The sequence below is a fragment of the Ovis canadensis genome, chromosome 5 (assembly GCF_042477335.2).
Source record: "Ovis canadensis isolate MfBH-ARS-UI-01 breed Bighorn chromosome 5, ARS-UI_OviCan_v2, whole genome shotgun sequence".
Classification (NCBI taxonomy): Eukaryota; Metazoa; Chordata; class Mammalia; order Artiodactyla; family Bovidae; genus Ovis; species Ovis canadensis.
In genome coordinates, this window is record NC_091249.1 from 43,391,342 (window position 1) to 43,411,953 (window position 20,612).

The 20,612-nt window shown below is 46.3% G+C and overlaps 1 protein-coding gene across 2 annotated transcripts in view; it reads right to left on the minus strand.

The window, feature by feature from the left end:
- The window catches only part of PRDM6 (PR/SET domain 6), a 111,031-nt gene extending 91,388 nt beyond the window's left edge, over positions 1-19,643 (minus strand). For both annotated transcript variants that reach the window (XM_069591675.1, XM_069591674.1), the window contains exons 1-3: positions 19,173-19,643; positions 18,076-18,670; positions 8,738-9,045 (exon numbers count right to left, since the gene is read on the minus strand). In XM_069591675.1, the coding sequence (XP_069447776.1) occupies positions 8,738-9,045; positions 18,076-18,655 (888 nt within the window). In that variant the 5' untranslated portion in view covers positions 18,656-18,670; positions 19,173-19,643. The remainder of the gene's footprint in view (positions 1-8,737; positions 9,046-18,075; positions 18,671-19,172) is intronic.
- Positions 19,644-20,612: the final 969 nt, after the last annotated feature.

The window sequence follows — 20,612 nt, forward strand, 5'->3', positions numbered from 1 at the left end:
ATAAATTGAAATTAACTGCTTTCCTCAATAGACCAATACTTTTCAGGATTCTCTGCCCCAGGAACTATTTGTGCATTTCGCACATCAAAAATGAATTTGAATATTAGTTTGGGATAAACACAACAGGTTCTAAAAACATTACACTCTAACATATAATTTATTTATGGGTTATCTACCATTTTGGAATTTGCAAGGATATCTCAGAATTTAGCACTACTGCTTTTGCACTAAACATTAATATTCCCAAGTGTGCTAACAACACTTAAGGCCCCAGTGCTTTACAAGATACTGAAAACATGACTTGATTACATTTAATTTGATTCCAATTAAAAAGCACTTAAGAACTTTCTAGTGAATTAGATTACACTGAATGTTTCTATAGACGACACTTCATTATCTGAGGCAGCTTTAATTTAAAACGATCACAGAGAGGGAAAAATACTGTTCATTTTAATAAAATGGGCTTAATCCCATATCATTATTTGACAAACATGTGCGTGAGGTGTTGGTTTATTAAATAAATGTACAAAGGGACAAGCAAAAACATCTATAAAACTGAGTGCCTCATTCTAAGATCTCCTAAGACGGATCTATAGTGACACGGCCTCTAATTCTTAACAGAAACCAGAATACTGTGTAGAGAAATATTTAAATAAAAATGAAGAGATCATATCAAGACACAGTACTGAAAACACTGCCTTTTGTACTGAATTTTTAAGCGGTGAATTTTACAACCGATTAAAAGTGAAAATGAACTTCTTATTTACAGGATTAAGTGACAGTAGCCAAGTAAGTGCAAAGTGTCCCCAAGCCACAGGCCTTCCCACAACGTATCATCTTCACTTTAAACAAGGAGCTATCTCGGATCAAATTATAATATATTCAAATCAAACTGAACAATTTTTTGCCTTCCCCACAGTGTTAAACAATTTTGTAAAGTGTTATTCTTTTACAAACCCCAGTTTGTGCTAGAGTTCCAAAAGGGGAAAATTATGATTAAAAACAAAATGATTGAAAACAAATGGCTGAAGTTATTTTGTACTAAGCATAAACTGCACGGCTAGCTTTCATTGAACAGAGCTCTGCAGACACATTTGGCATGCCCATCTCTGATATTTCAGGAATAAAGACAACTCTGTGGTTTGTGGTTAGTGATTAAGCACCAAGTGAACTTGTGTGTGTTCACATATAGGAAAATCTGCAGCATTTTGAGTGTTTCACACTTGTAACAATGTCTTTATTATGCCTTCCAGAATTAACTGACCTAAAATCCAGCGACTCTACAATATATCTATTGGATAATTAGAACTCTATGGACCAACACATAAAACACATTATTGACTTTTAGATCTTCAATCAAACAAATATTTATAGCTGCAATTTGCAAAAATTATTTCCATTTAAGTTGGCAACATCTCAAAACTGTCCTGCTGATCTGAAGCATATCAGGATTATCCATATCTTCCCCCCAACTTAGATTAAAATATAAAAACAATGTAACAACCTTTAGAGCAACCTGGACCTACCTACTCTCACAGCTTAGGTGAGTCTCCTCTGAAGACAAGTGAAACTTCATAATTATAACTTCTTTGAAATCAGTCTGCCTGACCTTGAGACCAAGAACAGCAGAGGGGTGAGGAATAGCGACCTGGTTTAGTGACCAGTAGCTACAGATATCAGAGAATGTGCTTGTTGTCAATGATCAGTGCTGAAATCTGTCTATACCACACTGGAACAATCAATTTTGTAAATGATTGCAATAATCAAGGAAATTGCCTAATTTATAAATCCTTGCATACAGCATTTTAATGGATTCCTCCATTTTAATGCTGATGCCTTCTGAGCTCAATGAATTGTTGTCCAGGCTGTCATTACACAAAATGATAAAAACATTCGTCTGGTAGAGAAACCACATCTCATGGATATTCAGACCCTCAACCCATAATCACTCATTAGTGACTTCCATGAAAGTCTCACCCTGCTGAGCCCCAGGAAGAGCGGGCTTATTTATGTCTGTGCCTTGGTGGAAATTCCCTGGTACAGTTTGCAATTTGAACAAACTACCTTTCACTGAATTGTAACGCACTGGATGTGTCTCCCAATTCTAACAGCCCCATATTTTAACAGTTTTTTTCTATCTCTCCTTTCTAATGCTGGGGCTTTTTTTTTTTTTAACCACCCAACTCAGAGTCAGTAGGCTCCACCACTCTGAACTCCCAGATTGTGAAGCATATCAACACGAGGATGCCGGATGCTCTGCCGCAAATGGATGACATTCCAACCCTTACAGGTAAACCTACAGATCCTACCTGGAAACCCCGGCTGCACACTTCGCTCTTTCCCGAAGACCACCACAAGGAGATTGCTCTTCTCAGTTAAACCTTGGCCGATTGATTCCAGCCAATAGTGTGCTGTCAGTACTTTACTTACTGCTCAATCTCACTAACCTGACATTTATGGTGCACTGATTGGCCTCTGTCAGTGGCGCTGGTTGTAAATTCACTTTGAAAAGCTTTGTGTTAACAGCCTTCAACCAGGCTCCAAGAAGAGTACGAACAGGCAGCCTGACAATTGCTCGACCTCCTGCCCTTATTACAGTGAGTAAATCAGGGTTTGAGCCATTAGGCTGGAGCCTGGGGCCTACACAAAAAGGATTGACATGACGAAAGGTCAACCTCTGTCACACATGTGTAACAATTTGGATAATGGAATTCTGTAACTTATCTGAGTGAGGTGGCAAACGCTTACAAGGAAAAGTATATGCTGCTCTGGCTGCTCTGGCTTTTATGCTAAGTAGTTATACCAGAGTCTGTATTTCTTGTGTAAATACACAAGGAATGTCTGAACTCACGAAATCTGGGAGTATATATGAGTCCAAAACAGAAAAAAAGAAAGAAAGAAAGAAGGGGGAGCAAGGCGGTCTCATAGTGGTTTCATGCACTGCATTTTTTTTAGAATGGCAGAACACCAAAGTATCACATCTACCCTTTGAGAAAAGAGAATTTTGATACTGTGGACATGATCTCTCAGCTGAGTAAAAGATAAGATTTTCATATTCAACCAAAATTGTTTTAAAACTCACATTACAACAACTATAAATGGTTTCTGGGTAACACAATAGATTTCCTTGAATAAGTAAAACTGCCTTAATTGACACATAAAATTAAAAGGCTCCCCTGCAGATTTCTCTGATGCAGTGTTACCTAAACCACATTTTAATCAAATCACTTGCTGCCACAGAGTGACTGAGGAGAGCAGGTTTCATTTGTCCAGTAACCTCCACAATTCTGATTTTAATTCCCATTCTCTATTTTAATCTCTATTCTGTTTTTCCCAGTGTGGAAAAAAAAAAAATCATACAATGTAAGAAAATATGGAATGGGCCACAAAAAACTTAGGAATTATTTTCTTCATGCGGACAAAATGCTATCAAAAGAAGGAACCTATAAACAATAGATAAACTGAACTGACTGATCAGAAAGACAGTCCTTCAGATATAGAATATATTATTCTTTACAAAGCATTTACAACTAAAAAAATAAAACCCTGTAGAGTCACATGTATATTTGGATTAAACTTCACTGACATGAGAATTTCCAAATGGCTATTATAATTTTTTTTTTAACAGAGTCATTTTTGGACTTAGAAAACCAAGGGTGGCATTTGGTACATAAACCAAGAGTATCGGGACTTTAAATGACCTTTTCAAAGCCAGCTTTAAGTACTAAGCTTTTATTTTTAACACAATGCTGGAAACCATTCCAAGAGGCGGCAGATGGTTTTACAGTTTATGTAAAACTACAAAATGCTCACACTCGATCAAATGGGCACCACTATAAAAGACATCTTCAAATCAAATGAGGCAAAGTCAACGAGATACACCAGCTGTTCCTCTGCATAATTAAAAACATAATAGTAACATTACTATGATTTGTTTTGAAGGAGAATATTTGGATTTCATGAAGTCAATACGCTCAAAACTGAAACGACAGTCTGCTATATTGAATGATAAATTGCTGAGAAACATAACTTTTACTTCAATCCAGCTGTGATAGCTATATAATCCTGTCCCCTGGTACTTGGTGAATCAGGCCAAAATGAACCCAGGTCTATAGAGCAAAATATGGAATATACAGTTACAGTACAATTACTGGAAAAATTTTAAATAATTTTAATTGAATTTTTAAGTTACTTTTATTCAATTTAAAATTACTCTTTTCAAGTGACTTTTTTACTATCTAAATATATACAAATGTGTACAGTACTACATATGGAACTCGGTCCCTTATGAAAACATACATAATACATTTAAAATACGAGATCAATTCATTTCCTTCTAGTACCAATTACCTGTGATGGTTTTGAAATATAAACATTTAGTAGCGTGCAATATATTTTTAATATTGGTTTTCATTAATGTCTTTTGACCTAAGCTAAATAGTAATGATGAAAAATAGACTATTTGCTTCAAAGTAAACCTCTTATTAAATCTAAAATATTATGGCACAAAATCAAACCACAAAAAGGACCACTGTATATTATCCCCCTTGATTTTCTGAAGAAAAATAATGAAAGCCTCTACACAGTAAAAATGAAAACGAGACACTCAAATTAACCTAGGCAAAGAGAAATTCTATAAAATTAACTCCAAAGTATTGGAAAGTACTCCAAGTTAGTGTAATTTCTAATACCTTGACTGCAATCCTAACAAGTTACTACATTTTCAATTAACAGAGTAACTTTTCTAGGGTGAAAATAAGTGCAATTTATTTTGTCAACGTTGTTAAAACTTCTTGTCAGATCAGACTTTGAGTTGAAAGGCCTGAGTAATTCTAACCTATCTTAAACTGTAACTTTATTTTAAACTTCCGTATTTTCTTCCAGTAGAATCCGAAGTATACACTGTGTACATTCCTCAGGTCCAGTCATATTAAAGTCTGATGCTAAGCAGAAAGGGGAAACCATGTGCAGACTAGATTAATTTATCTCAAGGGAAAAGGGGCACATTAATAATGGAGATAATGTTTTCATAAATGTTGGAATCAAATGTGCCTTTTCACTTCTTTATTAGAAAACACATTAGGACAAAATTATCTCACTCTCATCAATAAGACCTAGTCGCTGAGAAAGACTATGTTTTCTTTGCAAAACATTTAGAAAGATTTTTCCCATTATGGCCAAATAGCTAGAAATATATCATGCATCCAAGCCTTGCTGGAATAAATGTATACAAGCAAGGCAAGTGATTATTTAATCTATCCAGTTATATTTCTATTTTAAGAGATCTAAATTTACTATTTTTGTAAAATACATTAAAATTCTGATTCTAAAAGAAATTGGCCCCCCAAAATGATAAATTTGACTTTTAGCATGTTAACCTCTTTAAGGCACACAAAAAATTTTACCTTGGATTATTGCTAAACAAGAAAAATTCTTAGAATTTCCCACGGTACCCCAAAGAGTCAAAACATAATGAAGGTAGTGGTATGATACTTAACTTTTATAAAATTATATTTTTATGAACCAGGATTATACAAAAAGAAAATATTAACTAAAAGATGACATCACACTTACAAACCAATCAAGCTCTTCATAGCTGATATACTTTAAATATTTTTTAAAAAGTCATTTTTCTACAAAAAATAGAGCTTTAAAAAATTAAACAAAAGGAGTAACTAAGGTGAATCTGTTTCTGTAATAAGCCTTCATGTGTATAATAAAGTACAACCACACTAAAAACAATGAACTGTAAACTGAAACGAAAATCCATCATCCACTTGGAAAGAGTGATGGGAAAAGATTAGCAATCCATTTATTGTACTGAAATAAAGATAAGTAACCTTAGTAAGATCCATCAGGTCCTGAGTATTGAACTCTAAATATAAAGACATTTCTTCATCAGCAAGTGACAAAAAAATGTGAGAAAGAGAAATGATTCCAGTTAACATTTACAATGCAATAGTCATGATTCAATTCTTTTAATTTTTTCAAGATCTGCTTTATGTCGATCTGTATTCTAGAAGATATCTTTAAAAGTATGTTTTCAAAATGAATAATTACTACATGAGTCATTAAACAATTATTGCCAAGAGTTTCCTATAGACCTACAGTGTATTCCAATTACTGATTCTAATATAAAAAAATAGTAATTAAAATTTTTTTCATAATAAAATTTAGATTTGAAAGGAAAGACTAAAGTCTAAGGAACAATTCAACATTTAGAATTTTGTTATAAGTGTAACTTAATCCAAATAGTCACATTTCATAAAAGTAATAAATCATAATGCTTAAAAATAAACTTATACTTCATATTTTAAAAAGTAATTACTAGTAAACATCTGAAACCTGTTAAAGTATTTCATCTTACAAACGGACACTGGCACTAAGTTACCTGACCTCAGTCAGTCACATTTTATACAATCTCCCAGAAGCCTGATACATTTTACATGGTCACAGTTTTAATATTTCTTCAATCCTCTAAAGGCATGTCATTATAACTATTCTTACAGATGATAAACGGATTATGTCCTTTTTAGAAGTAGACCATTCAAGCATAAACCCAACAAGTATTATTTTTAAACACAGAACCAAGTCTATGCACCAATCCCCAACACACTCAACTCACATACCTCAAGCAACAGATAAAACTCACTCTATCTACCAAAGCATCACCACCAACAACAAATGAAATTCCCTGGTCTCCTTACTGCAACAGAATTTTAACTTCATCAAGTACAAGTAAAGGTACAGAAAAAAGAATCCATAGTTTTCATTATTGATAAAAATCATCACATTCTACCTATACAGTGGTTTCCTGCCAACATCCCAATCATTTAAAGCCTTTGAGGAAAACGAAAACCAACAACGACAATAAACTATGGGATTTTTTCATGATTGTGGCTTTGTCCCCGGCACTCTAAAAATAGGCACTGACCTCAAGGCATCAGAGGGCAATATAATAGTGCTCAGTTTTAACACTTTCAGATAGAATAAATCTGTACACTAAACAATTGCTTTTCAATTTCCTCAGAAAAGTACTGGCAGACCTTCAGCTGTATGGTACAGAGTTCCTAATAATACCACTGGAACATGAAAAGTGCCTGGAACTGTTTTACAAACTTTAAACCACACTGGAGGTCACAACTAACTAGTCAGAAACAAACACCAGCTAGGAAACATTTCAGAATCAGATGCTTTATTCCCCACTTCTCAGTTTTTCCTACCCCAAAATGCTAATGTCTAACTTGCCTCAACGTAGCAACCATTTTCTCCTGCCCTATTTCCCTATATAAAATTGTTTTTAAATAGAGCACTATTTGGTAACATAAATATATCTCTATGTTCCCCTCATTCAAGAATCCTAATCTGAAAGACTGAAAATGTAACTGTTTTCCAATAACTGTTCAGGTGTGAACTGGAACCTGGGAGCCTGGGCACAGTGCACCAGTGGGTAACTGTATGGTACATAGCCCAACAGCCACCATGAGGTCATCTCGGGCTGTTTCTCTATGAGCTCACCGATTTAGCTCCTCCTCCATCAAAGGTGGCTTTGAAGACACAAGCCATAGTAGCCCATTGCCAACAGTCATATAAGTGTTCTGGAGACCAAGTCATAGTGCTGGCCAGAGAAGGTGCTCAGCAAAAATCTGAGCAGACTGTTGAATCCCATGAAGTTCATTTAGTGACTAAAGGGCAGCTTGCAATGAAAATGGTCATCTTGGAGGATACTGAGCCAAGTGTGGGGTGCAAGCTGTTGCAGAAATGACCCTTTAATGGAGGCCTAAGGTCCATGCCAACCTGGCCCTTTAAAAATGTTTATTTTCTGGTTAATCCCATTCCATTATATTCCCTGGTCTCGGTCAGATTTACATATCGCTTAAGGGTAAGACTTACGGCACCTTATCTTCACAAACAACTCTCCAGGGTAGGAGTATCCAAAATTGGTAGGGGGAGGACCTATATTAAGAGACTTGTCTCTTTCAGAATGGACCTTGGTAATCAACCATGAAGCTCTGAGACAACTCTCAGGTTAATATTTTTCAAATACATTGTTGATTTTTAAGTAACAGCATCAGGTAAGATTGTACTGTTGAAGTACTATCAATTGGGTTACACCAAACCACTTCAGAGTTTTCGTACAGTATGATTTTCTATCTGAACAATTGTACTTTGCCAGAGAAGAAGCAGAATTTGTGATTTCTGATTCACAATATAGTCTTGCTTTACTTTGGGCACTTTGAAAGTTGTGGAATGTGTTACAGTCTCTCACATTCCGCGTTTAGGGAATTGTCTGTATTGGAGAAAAGAAGCCTGACTCTCCTTCCTCCTGTTTATGCTTATGTTCCTTTTTGCCCAGTGGACAAACACAAAAACATGTTGGAAGAGCTTAAAAATAGGACACAAAATTCACCTAGCTCACATCCTGATGCCCAATCGCCTCTGTTTTATTTCCTCAGGTGTTTTCTCTTTTTCTCAAGATCAAGGGAGACCAAGGGTCAAAGCTATCGCAGCTGGACTGGAAGCTTGTTAAGGTGATTCCATCTTCAGAAACCTGTAAGCCTGGGCTGCTTCCTGGCTGGGCTGCTATGGGCACCTCTTTTTCTGCAGGTGCTGCAAATACCAGATATTTGCATGACCAGAGAAATCTTGTCTCCACTGCCCTCTGGGGAACAAAGGAGGCTCTATATGGGCCTAGATTCTGCCGGGTGGCCAGGTCCTGGGTGGCCAGGCGACTTACCTCCCAGAGATGCTGCGTGTTCCTCACGGCCCCGGCCTGCACCTTCTCCGGGGGCAGGAGCACGCCCTGGAAGGGCCCGATCCAGGTGCCCTGCTGGATCCTCTGTGCCGCGCAGATGCCGTAGGCCAGGCCGGGCACGGTGCTGGTGCACAGGCACACCTCCCTGGGCAGGTCCCGCAGCCACTCGGGTAGCTCCGGCGGGGGCGCGGCGGCCGCGGCGCTGCTGGTGCCCACGAGCCGGCGCAGCGAGTGCAGCGGCCCGTGCATGGGGCACTCGCCGTTGCGGTTGTCCGCGCACATGTCGCAACCTGCCGGAGACACGCGAGAGGGAGGGGAGGAAAGGGAGAGGGTTAACCCCTGGTAAACCCCGAGACAACAAGCCTCCCCGCCCGGGTGAGCCACCTGCGAGGGAGGTGACGCTGCGAGGGCGCCGAGGCGCCTGCGAGGGAGAGGTGGACTCGACGCTCTCCCTTGGAATTCACCGGGCCCAAATCTGTCTGGTACCGGGTCGAGACCCCGCGCGCCCTCCACAAGCCTCCGGAGCCGTCCTCCAGCCTGCGGATGGCGTCGTCGTCTCCAAGGAACCGACGGGACAGCTGGCGGCTTCTCCCGGCCTCTGCCTGGCTCCCCTCCCTATTCTCCTTCTCACCCTCTCCCCTATTCTCGCTCTGCGTGGTGTTTCGAGGTGTCTTTATCGTTGTACCAGGAGGGACCCATCTCTCGACCCATCTGGAACCTCGGAGAGATTCTACCTTGGTGGAATCTTGGCCATGTTTGGTTTTCCTTCCTTTACAAAGAGATTTTCAAAATCACCAGAGCAGGCGGGCGACCCTCCCCGCCACCCCCGGGTCCTCAATACGCGCTCTGCTCCCGCGAGAAGGTCCATGAGAGGGGGCGGAGCCGACCGTGGCCCGGTAGAGCCGCAGTCCCACACCCCAGCCACAGAGGGCGCCCTGGCGCTAGGGTCTCTCGAGCGCTGCGGTGGTCCCGGCTCTACTGGAGCCGGTGGGAGACAGGGGGATGTTCTGGCGGGTTTGGGGTGCCCTGTGCTTGCGTGCAAGCTCTTCCCCGAAGCCCCCCACCCCCGAGAAAAAACGAACAGCAAATGTAATGATCAAAATAATGGGTCTTTAATGATGAAGATAAAGTTTCCTTGGAGAGGGCCCCAAATCCCTCCCAGACGGTTAATACCGAGGCTAAATGCGCTTTTTTTTTAACATTACAAACTAAGTGAGAGCTTTAGTGAAGCCTTCAGAGCAGCCAGCGCATGAGGGGACCACCCCTCTCCCAGCCCACCGCACCCCCCCCCCCACACACACACACCCGCAGCCTCACACACACACTACACCCTCTGGGGCGGCCGGCCTGGTATCCCTCGACTGAAACCCGGCAGGAACAGGCCCGGCAGCCGCGGGAAGCAGGCCTGCGGCGACCATGCTGTCGGATCGCAGCGCCCTCCGGGTTATTAATGGGCCTGGCGGAGCCGCCGTGTCTGCGCCCCGGCTCGGCGGACCTGCCTCTGGGACGCGGTCTCGGCGCCCGCCGACGACACCGGCCTCTCTGGCCCAGCCTCCCTGGGGAGCCGCGGCGCCCCTGCCCAGCAGAGCCCTGTGGCACTGGGCCTGATGTAGGGCGAGCCCCGACTGGCAGAGATGGCAAGATCTGGGCACTAGCGGATGCGCCAGCACTGGGCGACGGATCACACTCTGGACACTTGTGCCCAACCTTAGTCACAGCCGGTCCTGGTGGATGGCCCTGGGTGTACTCTATCCGTGCTAGAACAACTGAAATGCCCAAAGAATTCGTGACAAGTGAGTCATGGAGCAACCTTCGAGGAACATCTGATGGCAACCCAGCTTGGTGAGTGATCCCCCATTTTCCTCAATTGCTTCACAGTGAACTGAAGGTTGACTACATGAGCATCCTATCTCAGTGAAGAAGGGCTCCAGCCCTCTGTGCCTCCCTCTCAGCCGGCTCCTAATACACTTCTCCCCAAAGAGCCCAGAGAATGAGGGGACCTTTATCTGGAGCTTCTTGAGGGTGTCCCCAGGCCTCTCAAGTGGAAAGTAGCAACCTCTTTCTGCAGGTCATGAAGTGACCATGCCCCTTGGACTGCCGTCACACAAAGGGCCTCTCTTTCAGCAACACAAACTAACCATCAAAACTGTGCCAGGCTATGCCTTTGACCCTGGGGCCTAGATGGAGGGAGGTACTCTCAACTCCTCCAGAATGTACTCATTTCTCACACCTTCTCAAGTTCCTGATTGTGAGAAGAAAAACTTTAAGAGGAAGGGGGCATGGAAAGAAAGACAATAAAAACTCACAATTACCAATTACCTAGGTGCCAGGCACCCATCTTCAACCAAACAGCCACTATATTATTGTAATATCACGATTCCCATTTTACAGATGAGGCAAGTGAGGCTTTATGAGCAATATAACTTAACCAAGGACCAGAAACTTAGAAAGGGGCAAAGATTCACCAGCAGGTCCACCTGACTCTAAAAGCCTCCAAATCTAGAGAGCGAAGATTAATGAAAGCCAGGAGAATTTTATATCCAAACTTGTAACTCAATCAATAGAATTGAAATATTTCACTGAAGTCACTATTTGGCGGCGGTGGGGGGGGTGGGGCAGAACGCTACAAAAGTGTTGTAGCATGAGTGAATTAAAGAGATTTCTCTCTTTTCCACACTCTGGGGTTTGGGGAGTTTAACTTAAGAGGATGATTTGAAAAGTAAGATGATAACGTCCGTAATTTTGAATTTTAGTGCCTAACTTCAGACATGGCCTTTCAGCACCTTAGCAGAAATAGCTTAAAACAAATGACAATAAGCAAACGCAATATGCCTGTAAAAGTAAAAATAAATCACCCCAGGGATTTGATTAACAGACCTTTCCTTTCTAGTTGGCTCAATGAAACAAAGTGTGAGAAGAGCATTTGGTATTCATTCCCCAACAGTCCATACCAGAGATTCTGTCAACCTACAAGATTACCACAACCTGTAACATCATACCAACTACATCAGCAATAAAATAAGGAGCAAAGGTGCCAACTCCAGCCACCACCCACAAAGACAAGCATATTCCTGTTTTTTGTTATGCGTGATAGAGTATGTCTAGTCGTTTCTCAAAGATGTCCTCTAAAGCACTTCTTCAACTTAGGAATTTTCATTTGTCTCGGTGAAGTGTTAAGAACAATAGTAGCACTCCGCAGAGTGACAAGCAGAGGCTCTCCCAATATGTCAAAGAATACTTGCAGGATAGGCAACGCCAATCCACTGTCTTTAGTCCATCCAATAGAAGTTATCATTTATAAACGACTTCATGCTATTTCAAAATATTCCACCCCAAAAGCTGACCAATTACGTAAAAATACCGGTTATCCTAACATTACTGTTTCTTAATAGAAACAGCTTCTGTCACTGAAAATATGTGACTTCTGACGTATGTCTCAAGAGTCCCAAAGGAGCCTAAGAATGGCTAAAACAAGTAACTGATTACCTGGGGTTGACAAATGTGGCCCAAGTGGACAAACATTCTAGATAGCAAGCCAGCAACACCTTCTAGTGTCTTCTAGATAGCAAGCCACCAACACCTACATGAAAAGATTTGAGGGAGAAGTGGGCTAGATGCCTAAACTACACATAAAAAATAATATATATAATACATGTTACAGCATTCTAGGCCAAACAATACATAATATGTCTATTTGATTTCATAACGAAGAGGTAAACAAATGTTCCTACTGTCTCTTAGGATCGTGAGAGATATTATACTCTCCAAGCAAGATATTTGGATGCCATTATAGCACTGGGGAATATGAGATCATGGTCTCTATCTTGAACAGATCTTTTAAAGCTCCTGTTTATTGGTCTCTGAATGAGGAGGAGGTATCACTTAGTTAAAGACTTGTTCACGCACTGACTTCAAAAGGCCAGACCGAGTGGAGTGAAGAACCGACTTTCACTTCGCTCCTTATCCTTCTGTACTGTTAGGATGTTTTTACAAGAGCACGTGGGGCTCCTGTAATTGAAAATGGATCTCTTTTAAGGCAAAAGGGGCAAAGGAGGCCAGAGTCCTCTGGTATCTCATTTCTCATTCTAGGAAAGGTGAAATATACAGCGTTCCAGGGCCGTTCGACAGGCGCGTGTGGGCGCAGGCGGAGCGGGGACCCCTGGGGACGCTCCCGTCACGCTGGGCCTTCGCTCCCGAGAGCCTCCCCGCCGCTTTCTCCTGCCCTCACGCGTGCTCGGGGCAGGGAACTGGGGAGCAGCTGAAAAGCCTGCCTCCCCGCCCGGACCGCGGTAACTGCAGAGCTATAAATTCTCTGCGACCACCGCCGAGGTCGCCGCCCTCTGTCCTGAGGCCAAGCCCCGTGGGGCTGGCGCCCATCGATCCCTGCCTGGCGACGGCGACGCGGCCCCGGGAGTGCCGCCTGCTGGCAGCTCCGCCTGCTTCGTAGCAGGGGTGGGGCGGGGGGTGGCGCGGACCCTCAGGGTCGCCGAGGGGGTCAGCCGACACGGGCCTGGGGCCGGTGGAGTGCAGTGGCCGGGAGTCTCCCGCACGTGGGTTCGACGCCCGATTCCAGCGCGCACTCTCCTCTCATCACGCCGGCTGGCTGGGATGGTGATGGACCTTGCGCGGGGTGGACGCCGGGCCCCTCAGCACTCAACCGGAATGTGGAAGTCCTCGCCCCGCTGGCTGCCAGGGATCGGCTTTCTTACAAGACCAGACGTGATCGCCACCACCCGCACTCCGGCGCTCCCACCACCGGCCCGGCCCCCTTCCTCCCCTGGGAAGGGGTCTTCTAGGCTTCCCGGAACCGGGGCTAGGAGCGAGCGGATCCAGAGGCGAGGCAGGCCAGGAAGGGGAGCCGCCAGGCGTGGTCTCGGCCTCCGCGGGGTGGCCCAGCTCGCGGGGAGCCTTCTGCGGGACTCTTTCTAGGCGGGTTTAAAGCTTTGCCCGCGAATCACAGCCGCGTCAGGCTTCCGCTGCTCGGCCTGGCTGCCGGCTTGGCCCTGGGACCAAGAGGGAGAGACAAAAGGGGGAGGGAAAGAAAGAGGAAATGTGATTCTTTTTTTTTTTTTTTGGTCTCCCGATGACTGTATTAATAAATTAAATGGGAGCGCCAGTGTGTGAGGGCGAGAGAATATTGCGCAGAGATAAACCTCACCGGCCCCTGCCCCTGCGAGGCCGCCATATACAATGCGCAGATGATGAATAGGAGGCGCGAGAGGAGATCGAAGCGGGTCTGGGCCGGCTCCACTCTCTCCTACAAAACTATAGGGCAATTAATTGTGGCTTGTCCCCTCATCCTTCATCTCCTGGTGGCACATATCGATGGAGATTACTGCTGATGGACCATTTTATCACCTTAAATAAACAGTCGCCACCTCTCCTAACCTCAATCTAATATATGGCTCTATGTTCAGTTTCAGAGCACTAGATAACGGATGATGTAAAATAGCTAAATCATGTGTGTTCCGGGATGGGGCTTGGGCCTGCACACAAAAAGCAGAAAAAGAAAAAGAGAACGACACAAAAGCCCACACGCTGACGCCGAGCCGCCTCCCTCCCACCGAGGACCGGGTCTGAAATCTAAGTCGCTCGAGGGCCATTGACAGTGAGGAGTAGCGCAGCGAGTGTGCCTTGGTGTCAGGAAGATCCCACTGGTTGGGTTACTGGGCTCGGGAGCTTCCCAAACAGGACCTGCGTTTTCCAACTGGGTGGGAAGAGATTAGGGAAGGTCAGAAAACACTCACTCTCCTTTTATCTCTTCGCCCTGACCTCTCAACTAAACAAACCCCAGCGTTCTTTCTCCAGTATCTCTCCCCAAACCCTCGGAAAGGATGGCGCTACCAACAGGGCAGCCCCAACTCAACAGGGGCCCCAACTCCTACACCTGTGCCAGAGCCAGTGCTGTTCCCAGGGCTGTTCCTTGCACAGCAGGGCTCCCCGAAATATTTGAAGAAATAGAGACCTCCTGCTGGGGAAGCTGCGGAATGCCCCGACTCAATTCTCCGCAGAGAGACCCGGGACAGGCTTAGCCCCCTCCTCTCTCCCAGGTAGAAGGGAGGATGATCTTAATCAAAAATTAAAAAGATATGAAGAGCAAAGTGGCTAGGCCAGCCGTTTCTGAACAAACATAAGCGTTCAGCCCGCCGCTTGGCTGCTGCTCAATACCTTCCAAGAAAAGTGACAGGGTCTCAAACAACGCACTGAGCTCCCAGAATCCAAGAAGAGGCTGCCGCTGCAACAGAGCCTGACGAAATCAATGGCGTCAAGCAAATTGTCAGCAAATGAGGGCAGTAATACAAGAAGAGGACGGAAGGTCCCCCATCTCCCATTTACCTTAAAGTCCCACCTGACTTTAAACAGATGCAAGAAGAGGCAACTAAGCATTGAGTGGTTCGGTGGAAAGTGTACTTCAATTACAGAATAACTTCATACACAGAGTTAGATATATACTAGAAGAGCTCACCGGGCTAGGCTGTATAGTTTCTGCTGTTTTTCAGTCTTTTTATGTGTGAAACAGAGCTGCAACACCTTTCACTATGCCTTCCCTATGGCAGTTCCCATAGATGCCAATACAGTTTCAAGAGAAAGGAGTGCTACTGATTGATTCACAGGTGTTACTGCGTTGGTGATCCCAGGCAAGTTACTCTTCTAAAGGGAAAAGACAAGTTTGGAGGTGCCTTTGCCTTGTAAAAAGAACAGACAAAACGACTCAATACCCTTTTACATACAAAGTAATAAAAATGAACCAATGCTGAGTGGTCACTTCACGGAATTCTTTTAGAGGGAAAGGGCAATAGACTAAAAGGAAAACTAAAAAGATCTGTGCATGATAAATTAATAGGTGATTCCCTTCTGTCCATCTCTCACCCCACCACAACCTGGGAATGGGGTGAAACTGTTTTTCACCATCTTTCAAGTGATAATATCAACTTCCTCTGCCAAGGAAAAAAAGTTTCCCACTCTATGCATTTCTGATGTGTTTTGATCCTCTAGTTAGATTAAACTCAATTGCTTCTCACTTTGTCTTTGCAAAACACATCTCCTGGTTTCAAATGAGTGCCTACTCTTGCCCAGAGAGGTTCCTGGAAGCATGGCACACCTGGTCTCCTGGCATTACACAGCCACCCAGCTCAGCTTTCTATTTTCTTTCTCAATTGTCTTTTAATTAGAGAGCAACATGAAGTGTAACTCTAATAGGAGAATCTGACTTCCTTTCTTTCCTGTCTTTGCCTCTGCACTTTGCCCACTGAAGCAGTCCAGTCAACTCAAAAGGAGATATCAGAATATTAACACAATAGGAGTAATTTAAATAAATCACAATTCATTTCCTCCAACCAGGAAAAATGGTACCTAGACAATAAACTGGTTTAACAGTCATATTATTAATTGGGACTCTGTCCCAGTTCTTTCTCTGATTAGTCCAGGTTTTTCTCTGATGAAAATGCATTAAACCTCAAGACTGCATTGTAAACACTATGGGGAGCTCAGCATACAGACAGGGATTTGGGGCTGCCCTGCTGGTGTCTTTTCCAGTACTGACTTAATTCAGAAGAAAGTTTGCAAGTTTGATGAAGCATTCTCAGCCCACAGTGACTATACTTCACTGAAAGAAATACCTTTTTAGTAAAGTATTAGCTTTTAATATTTTTAAAATAGAAATGCTTTGAAAACAACACCATCAAGGAATTCAGTAGGTGATAAGTATTTTTTTTTTAAGTCCATTCAGACAACATAGCTTTGTAGCATTTTCTGGAACTCTGAAATACAAGAATTTCCTTAACTGCAGAACAAATTTGAATCGAAACCCTCATTGTAAACCCAATGCTTTAGCCTCAGACTCTAGAAAGGAAAAAAGTAAATACAACTGCTCTTCTTATTAACAATAATTATCTCCATTGAAACAATTATTTCCAACTATTATGAAAAGGTTAATACATCTCAATCACTAGGGTCATTCCCAGTGTTTTAAATCAAAGTAATAAATTTGGGAGTCCTTTCACTAACTAAAACCTGTAGTTATTTTGTTTTTACAACGAATTAAGAAGCTTGCAGGATGGTAGACATTCTGTAAAAAGGGACATGATCAAAATAGAATGATCATACACATTTGTAATCAACTTTGCTGACAGAGAAGCTAGATGAAGGAATGAGATGAAGAAAGTAGCTGGGTGTTGCTCTTTCAAATCCTGAACTGCTTTCAACCTAACTTTCTTAACCCGCTTTAATGTTCTCTCCTGGGGTCTCTGGAAATGTATTTGCAACTTGTCACAACACAAAAAGTGTAAACATAGCATAACTTCTGAAATGACCAAGAAGAATCGGATATAAAACATAAATAATACATTTTTGGTGTTCATTTAGAGTTTTACTTCAAAGCCTCAAAATGGAACTACACTTGTGATAAGGGTTTGAAATTGTGAATACAGGAAGGGACGCTAGAAGAAAACTGATGCTAATTTAGGCATTTTCCGTTTACGTGGGGACAAGAAGAATATGCTTCTTATACTAAATTACTATTACCCTCATTTAAAAAAAAAAAAAGATGTGTGAGCCCACAAGCGTGGCTACGGACTGTAAACGTTTGCAGGATCAACGGTGCACGGAGAATGCGGGATCCGCAAGAAACGACCCTGGCCTGAAATCAGAAATGTTTTCTCACTAAGTAACTGGCATTTCTTTTTCTTTTCCTTCTTTCCTAAAATAAATAGTAAACTTAAGAATAATGCCTGCCTGCAGGGAGAGACTGACCCAGTGCCATCCAAAACTCCTACTCGAGGTCCGGCCAGCCAGCAGCTCCCTGCTGGTCCCCCGACAACCCCACGGTCGGAAAATGAACTGACACAGGTAACCCCAGAGGTAAGACAGAGATAAGGAGAAATCAGCCCTGGAATCCACGCTCCCCAGAACCGCTGAGAGTTCCTGTCTTGTCCCTCCGAAGGCCAGACCAGGCCGGTCCCAGGGCACTCCCATCGCGCGCTGCTAGAACCCGCCCGGCGCCGGGCGCAATATGCCGCGGCAGGGCGGCGGTCTGTGCTGCTCGGTCCGCAGGAAAACTGGGTTTAAAGACTCGGGACTGGGAAGCAGGGAATGAGAGAAGAGGCAAGAGGAAACCCATGGGGGCCACCCCGCCATCCTAGCCGTTCTCCTTCCTTCTCTAATCCAGAAAAGTTTGGTCACAGTGGTTAGGGAGGTACAGGCCCGCGGCCCGGACAGCCAACCACCCGGGGTCCCCCTCATCTGATGCGCCTCCTGGACGGGCGCCCGCGCTCGACGGAGCCAGCTCCCCGAAAGAGAGCGTGCGGGCTGCTGCTACGTACGGTTGTTGGGGTCGCTGGTGTGCTGGTTGAGCGGGATGATCTCCATGCGCTGCTGGCCGTACAGGTAATAGTCCAGCTCCTCCGCGCTGCAGCGGAAGCGCGGGGCACCCCGGCCGTCCCCGCCACTGCCTCCGCACTTGGAGGGCCCCGGGCCCGAAGTGGCGCCGAGGCACAGGTCCTTGGGGGGCAGAGGCTCCGCGGCGACGGTGGCCAGAGGCGCGAACACCGGCAGCTGCGCCACCGGCAGGGCCGAGAGACCCGCCAGCGCGGCGGCGGCGGCGGCGGCAGCGGCAGCGGCAGCGCAGGAGGAGGCAGAGGAGGCCGAGGTGGAGGAGGAAGCCGGGGTGGACGAGGCGGAGGAGAGCGAGGCCGGCCGCGGGCGCAGGCTGTCTGGCTGGGGCTCCGCGCGCTCCGGGGGTGGCGGCGGCTGGAGAGGCTGTGGTGCGCCCAGGGGACCCGCGGCACCGCCGCCCTTGAGCGGGCCTCCGCCCCCGTGCGGGAAGAGTTGCTGCCAGTGTTGCAGATAAGCTGGGTCCACTTTGAGGAAGGCCGAGCCGCCGGGGTCTCCGGGCTTCAGCATGTCCAACGATTCAAGCTGGGGACAGAGGGCAAAGAGATGGGTGCGCGTGAGCCGGACTCAGGGCCTGGTGCGAGAGGGGCGGGGAGGACCGCAGCCAAGACCCTGGAGCGAAGAGTTTGAGTCCTTGCCTCCGCCGGCGGCAGCCGGGTTTGGCGGCTCCCTCTTCCCAACTCGGTTGGGGCGCAAAGTTTACTCTGAAGCCGCGGCTTCGCGCGAGGGTAGCTATGTGCACCCTGCCTTGCCTCCCGGCCCGAGGCGCCCAGCTCCCACCCTGCGCTGTCGAAGCCCGGCGAGAGGGCGCTTCCCCGCGGAACTCCGCGGCAGGACTCAGCCCCCGCCCTCTGCCGGCGCTCGAAGCCGACCCGCGCCCGAGTGGCGCAGCGCCTGAGCCGCGCTGGCCTCCGGCGCCAGGAGGCGGGACAGTCTCGCCCACCCCACCCCCCCGCCCCCAGCGCGGGACCTCCAGCCTCCCATTTCCGCGGCCCAAGACCCTCAGCCCTAGATGAGCTACGCTTACCCGAAAACTCGGAGCTGCCCGGCGGGTTTGTGCGTGCTGTCTTGGCGAGCGTGCAGGAGAGTGTGCGCCCCCGGAACGCTACATGCCCCTGGGCAGCGCGGGAACAGAGCGCTAGAGATCCGGCTCCCCGGGACCCTCCGGGGCCACAAGCCAGAGATGTGGTGGAAGCCTGCGGAAGGCGTGAGAGCAGTTACTCCGAGCGCGGGAGTGCGGGGCGGACCAAGGCGCCGGACCGAGCAGCGGCGGCGGGCTCTTGGCCGCTGCCGCGTCCCGGCTCCTCCGCTCCACGCTCTGGCAGCCTCCCGGCTGGACACGTGGGTTTTACGACAGCACAAAATACAAGTGTGTGTGCATGTGTGTGTGAGAGAGAGAAAGAGAGAGGAGAGATGGGGGTGGGGGGAGGCGGGAGGCAGGCCAGAAGAACCAAGGGGAGGGGAGAGGGAAGAAGGAAGTTCTAACTCGGGTGTACCCACACACAGCTCTTGCGCCTCTCTCGCACAAATACCCCCTCTGCCCTCCCACCCCCCCCCCTTTTTTTTTTTTGGCGTGACGTCTCCGGTTCGCCTGTTGTCTCTTTCTGCCCATGATATATCTTTTCTAGGTGCCGGCTCACTGCCCTGGTCCTGGAAGCAGTGGAAACGCGGAAACCGGAACGCATCTCGGCGCTCGCTCGGGTGTCGGCATCCGGGCGAGCGCGCGCGACCGGGCGAGTGGGACCAAGTCCCGGCAGTGGGTTTGCGCTTTTGCCGGGCTCAGTTTTTCTCAGGAGTACTGCTGGGTGCCAGAGTCGGCTAGCCCGCCACGCAGTCTCTAACATAAATCTTGGTGAAGGTGGGAGTGAAGGGGGAGTCCAGGGTGGGGTGGGTTGCAAGCTGGAATGAAATTCAGTCGGCAATCGAGAAGGCTGTCTTTGAGAGGTGGAAGACGTGAGACCGAGAGGGTCTCTAAAGGGCACCGGTCCTGGCGGGACTCAGGCCAGGCCGCAGGGCTGAAAGGAGGCTGCAGTGGAATCTCACAGCGCCCAGCCCTCAGCCCATTCGCTTTCGAGTGCTCTTCCTGGGAGGCTGGCTCCTTCTCCCTTTTGGCATGCAAGGCAAGTATCCCGAGCTACGTCTGGTGGTACAAGTGCTCCGGACACAAGCTAGGCTTATTTGCCTTTGGCTGCCCCCAGAGGGGTCTCTCGCCCCCCAAAACCTCGTGTTCGAGGTGCGGAGTGGGAGCGCAACCCTACCCCCATCTTACTTCCTCCCCGCGCCTCGGACCGTGGCAGCCCTTCCAGGCGTGGTTTCACATCCAAGTATTAGACACCCGCCGCCCCCGGCTCTTCAAGGCATTCACATAAGTCAGGTAGGCAGAGGGCACCGGACTGGCTCGGGCGCTTTCCCATCACCGGAGTTCTGTCCATACCTCACAGAGAAGAAATAACATTCATCTCCCCCA